The following is a 10797-nucleotide window of genomic DNA, read 5'->3' on the forward strand; positions in this document are numbered from 1 at the left end:
TCCCATGAGGAACCCCACATTCTATACATTGTGGTTGAGACATTGTTCCTCCAATATCCACCACCTGCTTCCTATCCTTCAGATAAGACCTCACCCATCTGACTGCTAAGTCATTAAAACCAATGGCTTTTAATTTGCATACCAAAATGCCATGGTCAACGGTATCAAAGGCCCTCTGTAAGTCTAACATGACCATACAACAAAAATTACCTTTATCTACCTCCCTCCTAATGTGGTCAGTTAGATACAATAAACAGGTGTCAGTGGAATTTTTAAAGATATGAATAAAAATTATGTTATTTCAGCCAGCGCAAATACCTGTATTTAGTTCCTGTTTTCGGTCGAAGTCCAAAGTAGTCGATTGTCGAGTTCACACGCATAGGTTTTGTTACTTAGATCACACGCGTGAACTCGACAATCGACTACTTTGGACTTCGACCGAAAACAGGAACTAAATACAGGTATGTGCGCTGGCTGATATAACATCATTTTTATTCATATCTTTCACATATACTGCAGTCAGATTCACTCGTGTTCACTCTGAAGGAATCACTCAACATGGCTGGGTACTTGTAATGACACATCAAGGATGATAAGAGGATAAAAGCAGGTTTAAAATTTGCCCCATTGAAGTCAACAGGGTGCAAATTTTAAAAATAGGATAACACGGTGTAGGCAACACCGATTTTTGTTGTTGTTCTCTGTATTGACAGCACTCCAAATTTACTAAAAATTGAGCTCAATGTTAAAATTGACCGGAGTTCTCCTTTAATCAGAGTTTCTTGTTAGTTAATAGTTTCTAGAATGCTAATAGTGCATTACTCATTTGTTCCTGTGTAGTTACACTTGGTGTTATTATCAATCACAAACTTTTTAGAAAGGTAGCGTGTGCTACAGCCTGGATAAAGTCTGCATTTATTAATTTATTTATTTATTTATTTGTCATACCACAATTCAGCTCCTGTCTCCATGGCTTTATTTGGACACCCTGATCTTGGCAAGCCCGAGCATAGACGGCATAATTTCCACAGCGCAGTACTTCACTTCCCTGCTCAGCACACAGGTCAAACACACAATCCCTGCAATACACACAAACACACGGTCATGAAGAACTGTGAATCTGTACCAACACCCATAAATCAAGAGTTTATCTCAGTCAAACGCAATGCACATAACACAATGCTCTCGTTCAGAGTTAATGCAATACACACCCACTACACATTATGTTATTCTCTAACGCACACAGTACTTGCTGTCGCTAGAGTTTACACACCCTCACACACAAACAAATGCACACATTACTCACTCCTGGTACACGTTTGGTTCGACCACAGCATTACAGGGAGCGAAAGGACCAGCAGGGTCAGTGAGTGCCCCACACTGTTTATTCCCGTTCAGCTCAGTCAGCTGAGCGTTTGTGCAGCCCGTCGTCTCAAACCCTGAATCTGGATCGGCCTCCACTTCACGCCTAATAGTAAAGACAGGATTTTTAAGAGTAGGATGAATTCAGATGATTAATTTCAGGTTATTTTATATGGTTAGGGTGAACTCCATGAGAAGTTTCATCCCAGCTGATTTATAATGCATAGCATAACATATAATCTGATTCTCCCGTACTTGTGCAGGTGCACCATCTTCGGTAGGGGTGTGATACGAAGACTCGCCACATCTTTGTCAGTTACTCTCCAGCTGTCTCCAAACTCGTTGAGGTTGCGCGTAACTGTGCCGTCTGGCTTTGTGTACTCATTACTGGTGCGTCCATCATAATTACCACACAGACCGAGCACACGAGATCTGTATACACTGGGAAGACTCACCACTTTATGTGAGAGGATAAGAAAAAGAAAGAGAGAGAGTGTTTGTGATAAAATACTTAAAAAAATAAGCAAGCTAGGCATAACAAAAAATCCTTGATAAATTGTTCTAATGTTCATTTTAAGTTTGAGATTTGGTCTTGTACCTCCTTGGGTACTGCCATCAAAGCGCACAGAAAGGCCAAAGTCAGTTGTGAGCATTACAAAGCGAGACTTGGTCTTTATGTTAACTCCCTTTACAGGACTGTACGGTAGACCAACTTTCTCGCCATTGACCTGATGGAGGAAAACAATGCAGAAGACTTTTATGATGTGGCATTTTACTATATAGTGTAATCCATGTATGAAGTAGCAGTGGTTTTGAAAGTCTGTTAGATACAGCTATTAGGACTGACTACATATCCCATGATTCTCTCACCAGCACTTTCTTATTCTGTTGCATGCGAACACTAATGCCGTACACGTTCACATAGACCTCGTGCAGGAGGGACACCCGACTGATTCCACCCTGCCTTTGGTTTTTGCCGCGGACACTGAAAGGGGTGAGGGAGCTTGGCAGATCGTTTCCTTGGGTTAATACATAGGTATATGCTCCCTGGTAGTGGTGATTGTAATTGTCAAAGGTTCGATAGTGAGGGTCCCCAGCAATATTGCAGTCATCGAATTCTGCGAAAAGTAAAAGAAGTTTGAGTTAGTTCATCCCTGAGGTGGATATTAAAACTAATCTGGAAACTGCTTAGAGAGTTTAAGAAATTAATTTCTTTAGATGCCCACCAGGCCCAGTCATTAAACCCCGAAAACTTTGGTCATTAAGTATTCCTTGCTGTATAATGTAGCTTAGCTGTCCATAATGCCAATATTTTGGGCTAAATATCTACTCGCTTTTGGGTGTGTCTACTCTCTTTTTTAGCAATGTTGCTATATGCAAATGTAAATATTAAAAATGTTATATTTGACAAGACTAGCAGTCAAAATGTTTAAAAAATCTTCCAATTTTTTTGTTTTGTCTTTTAATGTAAGAATTCAGAATTCAGCTCAAATGGTCTGAATTAAGCAATTGCTTGACATTTTCCCCTCATTCTTAGTGTTTCGCATGGTAAAACTCACTCTCAGGTTTGCAGTAACGGTCTCCATTGCTGTCAAGATCACAGATTGAGTTCTCATTGCATTCAAAGGATGTGCAGGACAGCTGTCCTCCAAGGGTGCAGCTGCATCTCTGTTCGCAGTGGTCAGTTATCCACGAATCTCCCACCTGAAATGTTTACCAGGCATTATTATTATGTGACATATAAAATAAAAAAAGCACAGCCATCTTTACAGCACCTTTTTCTAATATATTCTCTAAGGATCATGTCTTTGCACATTATACATTTACATAGAAATTATATAGATTATGAGATGAAGAATAGAAGAGTTTTGAAGAATAGAATAGAAAAGGATAGATTTGAAAAATAGAAGTCTTCAATATATACACTATCAAAGGTTTGGGGTCGGTAAGATTTTTTACGTTAGAAAAAGTCTCTAAGCAACTGTATTTATTTAAATAAATAAATAAATAAATAAAAAAGTACCGGTAAGTGTAATTTAATTATGTGATGCAAAGCTGAATGTTCAGCAGCCATTACTCCATTCCTTATAGTCACATGATCCTTCAGAAATTAGGAAACATTTATTTTTATCATCAATGTTGAAAGCAGTTGTGCTGCTTATTTTTGTGGAAATAATTAAGATAATTGTCTTCAGGATTTTTTGAAGAATGGAAAGTTCAAATTAATTTGAAATTTTTTATTTTTTATTTTTACTGAATTTCTGATCAAATTAATGTGCAATTGCAGAATAAAAGTACACATTTTCTTAAAAAAAAGAAGAAGAAAAAAGAAAGATCAGACCAACAACTTTTGAACAATAGTGTAGTATCTCAATATTTCAGTCAATAATCATGGCATTCCATCAAAGCGATAGTTCACCCAAAAAAATAAACAATTTGTCCTCTCTTACCCTATTCCAAACTTTTGTTGCACACAAAAGAAAATATTTTCAAGAATGTTAGTTTGGTAATCAAACAGTTGACAGTAGCCATTGACTTCCATAGTAGGAAAAAAAAATACAATGGAAGTCAATGGCTACCGTCAACTGTCTGTACCGACATTCTTTAAAATATCTTCTTTTGTGTTCAACAGAAGAAAGTACCTCATACAGGTTTGGAACAACATGAGGGTGAGTAAATGATGACAAAATGTTCATTTTTGTTCAAATGTTCAAAATATCCCTTTAAGGAAAGCTGATTTTTATTTTATTTTTAGCCCCAAAGTTTACTCACCTCGTGATACTCTCCATTGCTGTCAACACATCCACAGCTTGAGAGGGGAACACACTTGCCATCACTTAACACGAAGCCTGCATTGCACTGGCAGCCTTCAACACAGCTATTGGGTGGCAATGGACAGAATACGGGGAAGAGGTCGGCACAAGTAGGAGGACATGGTGCAGTGCAGTCAGAATAGTGACTGTTTGGTGGACATGGGAGAGCTGGAAATAAAAACACACAAAGGAAAGAGGTATGATGCACTGAATTTAAATGACAATGATTCTCTGACATATTTAGAGACCATTTCTCCCAGCTGTCACCCAGCTCAGGATAGCATTCTCAGCACATCTCTTCGCCTTTTCTTCCCTCTGTCTCTTTCACTTACGGCAGAATGTGTTGTTTCTCCAGCTGATCTTGATTCCAGCGCTATAACAGGCCTGGGCATAAGCCTCAATGTTATCGCACAGAGTCGACAGCATGCCATCATATTCGCACATGTCATAGATACAGTTTCCCAGAAAGGCTTCTGGAGGAATAAGAGAGTGACAGGGCTTGAAGAGATCAGACAGGATCGAAGCTTCGCATTGTGATTGGAAGATTTCTTCCTCATTTTCTTCACAGTTGGGTTTGTCTTCAGGTCTTGGATCAGGTTTGCAGCTGAGGATGGAGGAACAAGGAACGGATGAATACAACAGAAGAATAAAGAAAGTGAAAAACGATTAATTTTTCACCATGAAGCCTCAAATTCATACGCATCATAAGTGAATTTATAATGCTGCTATCGATCTAGGCTTGTTTATTTCTCAATTATGGAGAGGTGCTTAGAGGCACCAAATAATCTAACACTCACCCAGGATCACTGTCTCCCTCTGCTTTCCAGCTGTTACCAAGTTCAATGGCATTTTCGGCTGGTTTGCCATCAGGCATCAAGTTATCGTCAGATGAATCACTGTTGTAGTTACCGCACATTCCACACACCTATAATAGAAATGTTGAAGGACAGAAAAAGCGTGTTTTGCTTCTTGTGGAAAATCTTTAATGCAGTTCAGATATTCTGACAAAAAGGAATCTTCTGGTTTATTAATCAAATATCAGTATCAAAAGAATATTTTTAGTACAAAAACAAAGTGAGTGATGCTCTAGTGTTAATACCTTGTTGAAATAGTCTCCAGGCACTGTGATCTCAATATGGTGCACTCCATCAAACTTCACAATCAGGCCAAAGTCAGTGTCTAGTATGGTGTTCACTCCACTGGTAAACACCCGTGCCTTGGCTACAGTGATGTCGTAGGGGGTCTTTATCCTGCGTTCATTCAGCTAGTCGGAGGAGAAAACAAACGTGAGTACAGGCCAGAGATTTAGCACAATAATATCACTGAATACATATGGTTTAGAATCATATCCATTGTTCTATGCAATATTCACTGGGTCTAATCAGAAGACATGCAAATGCAACATAGTTAAAACCACTACTCCATCTCTTCCTCTTTCCTTCTCGGACTCTCACCAGTACTCTTCCGCTCTTGCTGATGGTGACGTTGGCAGTGGGCAGGTAGACGGTCACGGAGCGAACATACGAAGCTTCTGGCTGGCCGCGTTCTTCGTTCTTGGCCACAATGGTGAAGGGTGTCACCATAGAGATGTTGCATATTGCCACCAGCGTGTAAGTGCAGGTACCCATGAAGGTGTGCATGATCCCGTCAAAGGTGTAGTAGTGAGGATCACCAGCAATGTGGCAAATGCCCACTCCTGCAAAGAAGGCCAGTTAGTAGTCTGTCTGACAGATAGAGAGAGATGTATGGATAGATGGATGGATGGATGGATGGATTAACATTTGCTTTTGGTAGAGTATGTACCTGTGTTCACACAGCCCAGTTGACCCTCATTGACTTTACATTCCTGAGCGGGACCGCACTGCCATGCCTCGCATGTCACGGTATTGAAAGGTGAACAAACACAGCGCTCTGTGCAGTCATCTTTTGTGAACCAGCTGTCTCCAACCTGAAAAACAATTAATTTGATTGCACAAAGGAAACTAGAAACAAAAATTAACTGAATTAAACTATACAGTTTTATTTATATTGTATATCTTTTTTTTGTAATGAAATTGCTTAAAACTTGAAAACAGAAGTAAAAGTTTCATTCAATCTTCTAAAGAACCACTCACAGGCCTGTAGTTGTTGTCTCTGTCAGTGCAACCACACTCCTTGAAGGGCACACACTGGTCTCCACTGAGGACAAATCCAGGGTCACACACACATCCCTCAACACAGGGCTCGGTACAAGTGCCTTCAGATCCAGGGTCCTGACAACTGGCTGGACACGCTGAACCACAAGGCTCATAGTGACTACCAACCTGACATTTAATAGCTGCAAGAAATGGAAATAAAGGAGTGGTGTTCAATAAACAGATGAGAACAATGAGAACAAATGAATGAAGAGAGTGGGAATAGGATAGACGAGAAACTGGAGACAATGGGCGGAGAAGGAGAGACAAAAGTGCAACTGTTTTAACTCGGCCACTTTAGCAACAAAAGAGAGAAACAGCACCTATTGTTGGCTCCCTAATTGAAGGGTGCACACTACAAAGTCTTAAAAAGGATACCAGGATACAGTTAATAGCAGGTTTCAAAGGGCGTTTTACAGAATGCCTGTAGGGCTCAAACACTTACGGCAGAAGGTGTTATTTCTCCAGTTAATTGGCACCCCAGCTTGAGCGCACAGGTCAGCATAGCTTTGAACAGCTTGGCACAGTGCCACTGTGGCGCCACCGGTGCCACACTGATCAAACACACAGTTCTCAAAGTAGGGCTCGGGAGGCACCACTGCATGACATGTCTTGAAGATTCCTGGGAAAATAATGATGAATAGGCTTTAATGGTGCACAAAACAGGTGTCAGAAGAACGGCCCTATAGAACTGCGAAAATCAATGAAATGAACAGATGTGCTGGAATAGAAGCATAAATAGAGCAGAATGAGGACTCTTTAGTCTTGACGTTCCGGTTGTTGGTAGTGTTATTCATTTTAGTATCATTTAGATATTATTATAGTTTTTTATTTGTATATTATTTTAATTTTAGTCAAAGTTTTAGTAATTTTCTTGTATGTTTAAAAAAAAAGTCTATATACCGGTAGTTTTTTTTTTTTTTTGGTTTTAGATTAAGTTATTTTAGTACATGAAGTTAAACTAAATGAAGATGAGAAATGTTGCCTTGGCAATTAGCTGAAATAAATAAGTTTAGATTTTTTTTACATTTTAATTTATTTCTGTTTTTTTTTTTAAAGCTAAATTTTGTTTTTGTTTTTTTACTTCAGTTAGCTGTAAGAACTCTGGCATAAGTCACAATTTCAAAGTATAACAAACAATCCAACCTGAGGGGAACAAAGTGGACATAATTATGGGTGATTGAGAAAAGTAAGCCCCAAAACACTGTTAAATTATTATATCCTGCAACCAAATCATAAGCTGATTTGAAATTATTTGAACAACAAAAAAAAGCACATAATGAATAAGAAACTAATTAAATAAAACACCTATGAAAAATAGAACAGATAGAACAGAAATGTTTAATTGTGACAAAGCCTTTTACATGTTTTATGAATTTGATCAGTGACCTCATCATCAAAGTGTTTTAAAATGTATGTTTGAGTGTATGTGTGCCCCACCATTTGGATCGGTGATCATGCCACAGCTAGTAGGTTTCGTAGCTTCACTCTGGATCTTGTCATCACATTCAATGTCTCCTCCGTCATGAGTACAACTATGCGAGATACGAAAGGCATGAATGATTAAAGCTTCAATGATAAAAAGAGCATATTTATATATATAAAAAAACCTTACTCTTACTGGTGCACAGTCAAATATGCTTTTAACTTACTCGGGTCTGTCATCGGGCACCTGCCAGCTCTCTCCAAGCTCATTGGTGCTGTCTGTTGGCTTTCCATCTGGCTTGATGTTGTCATCATTAGGATTATCATTATAGTTTCCTGTAATATATTAGCATTATTTAATTGAATCATATAAGACTATTAATATTTGGTTAGTAGCAACTCTTGAGCTCTTGAGTCTTCATTATAATCATCAATAAAGTGGGATAATTGAATATGCAGTCTTTACCACAGAGTCCGCATAACAGTCCGCTGTAGGAGGATGGCAGGGTGACATCTGCATGGTGATTTCCATCAAAACGGACACGCAATCCAAAGTCTGTCTCAAGCACCACAAATTTGCCACTTAGGAAGATCTTGATACCGTTTGGAAGTGTGACAGGCACAGTGACCTGAACTCCATTCACCTGCAGGATGTAGGAAGGTAAGGTAAGCTTACGTATGCACCACAGTTCTGATCTTCTCTAATCTGTTATTTAGCTCTCACAAATTGCAGAAATGTCCCTTACCTGAACTTTGCGACCCTTGTCCAAAATGACCTTTGTGTCATGGACATTGATGATAACAGATCTTACATAAGACACTTTCTTATTATTGTCTCTGTGCTCGTTCTGGGTCTCCACAGAAAAGTATGGCAAGCCGGAGGTCTCATTACAGGGCTTAGTGAGAGTGTAGGAGCAGGCACCCATGAAGTGATGTACTTTATCATCAAAGGAGTTATAATGAGGGTCACCAGAAACAGAGCAAATGCCTGAACCTAAAAGAGATAAAAATGGGGAGGATAAAAAAAAATTACGTTTGTGCAGTACTGCATGTGTGTATGTGATAAGATGTGTAAAAAAATATACCAGTGCACATGCTAAACTGTACTAAGTGTAAACCAGTATATATTTATTACCAAGTGGTTTGCAGACATAGTCTCCATCTTGAAGTTGGCAACTCTCAGTAGGAAGACAACTGGTGTTGTAACACTGAATATTTCCTCCACCCTCACATGTACACTTCTGCGTACAGCCCTCCAGATACCAGTTCTCATTCACCTAAACATGGCCACATTGAGAGGATTGTGTTAGAACATCAACCACTTTTTTAAAACAGGAATCACTATGTTTTAAGCAATCCTGACTATAAACGCAAATAGAATGGATTTTGATTTATCCCAGTGACTCGATTCATTTGATGGGTTTCATCCAAAAGGTTAATTTAGCCATATGATTTGTTCAGTGACTGTGTTACGCCAGTAGGTAGTGAAAAGTGTCTTACTGGCTGCGTCCGAAAGCTTAGGCAACTTAGGCAAATTGCCCTATCAGTCAATCGGTGTGTTCGACTTAAAGAGGCGCTGCACAGACCGCCGAATATGACATCAAAGTGGTTTTGAATCGCTCATGTGGTACTTTGATACAACAACCGGCCTTCAGGGCACCACTAAAATTCGAATGAACGCACCTAAGTACTTTGCGGAATGCGATGCGATCATTGGATTAAGACGTGTCATGCATGGCAGAGGCAGCATTATTTATCTGCCGTCCTGCAGTTGGTTATAACTGACATTTTTCAGCTTTCCGCTGCAGACGTTGTGTTGTGTTGTTGAATGATTTACTCAACCTATTCGTTAAAACATCCAGTCGACTGACAATTTGGTTATCCTTTATTATAATTTGTCTGATATAACCATCCATTTTAATAACTATCTATTTTTCATTTTCATCTGAAAGTGACAAACACATCAACAGCATAAATAAAACATAAACCAGTAAAACAATCTCCATTAAAGTATTGATTTGCATAATTTATTCACGTCGCGGTGCATGGCTAGGAACTCGAGTACCGCATTAATCACGGTATTGTTTCAAATGTGCTCACATTGGACAGACATACAGAAGGTAAGTCATGAAAAATCTTAGATTGTGCCTTTTTGAGTTAGTGCTCTTGCTGTTTAGTGTTTAAAGCATTTTTAATGAAAGACACAATGTGTTTGTCACGTTTTCTGGAGAATAATATGACAAAATTAGACGTAAAGAAGTTATAGAGTGAAAATAAATTAGCAATTATTATGCAAACTAAAGTTTCTACGAATATCTGCTCTTCAAGAGGTCTGAATATTTATTTATTCTATAAGGCCTCATTAACAGAGAAATACATCAATAACATTCGAGAACATGGAACATTTTTAGACTTTAAAAATAACTTGTCATGGTTACAGTGGTTTGGTGGATGTTTAGATCAAAGTTTTGGGTCTTATTTTAATAATCTCGTCCATGGCCCCAGAAGCCCACAGGTCTGCCCTGGTTTTAAACTCACTGGGTGGTAGGAGCCTGAGGGGTCCACACAGCCACAGTCTTTAGCAGGAACACATTTGTTGTCACTGAGGATGAAGCCAGCGTCGCACTCACAGCCCTCTACACACTTCTCACTGCAGCCCGGTGGTCCATTGATACCCAGACATGTCTCCGGACAGGAGCTCACACACATGGAGTAATGGCTGTTTGGAGGACATACCAGAGCTGTAGAAAAAAGGGGTAAAGCATCAGTAAATGACTGTGAAATTAAGGTTAAAGTGCAGATGCAGTGTGGAGTATGTAGTTTCCCAGTCCTATGTCCCCATGTGACAGCATTCCTGTCTCTACCACTCTGGCCTTTAATGGCATAAAAGCTTCATAAATAATAAAAACAATCAGGCTAAAGTTAACGTAAGTGTTCAACTCTAGCTGTCCTATTTCAACCTCCTGAACTGCATTTACTTCAATAATTTATTTTGTGCATTAGCGAGAGCTGAAAGCTGGCTT

The 10797-nt window shown here is 39.2% G+C and overlaps 1 protein-coding gene across 1 annotated transcript in view; it reads right to left on the reverse strand.

Moving 5' to 3' along the window:
• zanl (zonadhesin, like) overlaps positions 1 to 10797 on the reverse strand; it is a gene marked incomplete at its 5' end in the record, with an annotated part of 37506 nt that overhangs the window by 4404 nt on the left and 22305 nt on the right. Inside the window, 21 exons of the mRNA XM_079592507.1 lie at positions 949 to 1079; positions 1307 to 1468; positions 1618 to 1819; positions 1961 to 2090; positions 2233 to 2480; positions 2922 to 3066; positions 4135 to 4343; positions 4508 to 4779; positions 4973 to 5100; positions 5275 to 5439; positions 5630 to 5871; positions 5979 to 6123; positions 6290 to 6492; positions 6795 to 6971; positions 7790 to 7884; positions 8002 to 8110; positions 8241 to 8418; positions 8521 to 8768; positions 8910 to 9051; positions 10313 to 10515; positions 10639 to 10664. Coding sequence (XP_079448633.1) covers positions 949 to 1079; positions 1307 to 1468; positions 1618 to 1819; positions 1961 to 2090; positions 2233 to 2480; positions 2922 to 3066; positions 4135 to 4343; positions 4508 to 4779; positions 4973 to 5100; positions 5275 to 5439; positions 5630 to 5871; positions 5979 to 6123; positions 6290 to 6492; positions 6795 to 6971; positions 7790 to 7884; positions 8002 to 8110; positions 8241 to 8418; positions 8521 to 8768; positions 8910 to 9051; positions 10313 to 10515; positions 10639 to 10664 — 3560 coding nt within the window. The remainder of the gene's footprint in view (positions 1 to 948; positions 1080 to 1306; positions 1469 to 1617; positions 1820 to 1960; positions 2091 to 2232; positions 2481 to 2921; positions 3067 to 4134; positions 4344 to 4507; positions 4780 to 4972; positions 5101 to 5274; positions 5440 to 5629; positions 5872 to 5978; positions 6124 to 6289; positions 6493 to 6794; positions 6972 to 7789; positions 7885 to 8001; positions 8111 to 8240; positions 8419 to 8520; positions 8769 to 8909; positions 9052 to 10312; positions 10516 to 10638; positions 10665 to 10797) is intronic.

The sequence above is a fragment of the Phoxinus phoxinus genome, assembly GCF_949152265.1.
Source record: "Phoxinus phoxinus genome assembly, chromosome: 2".
Lineage (NCBI taxonomy): Eukaryota > Metazoa > Chordata > Actinopteri > Cypriniformes > Leuciscidae > Phoxinus > Phoxinus phoxinus.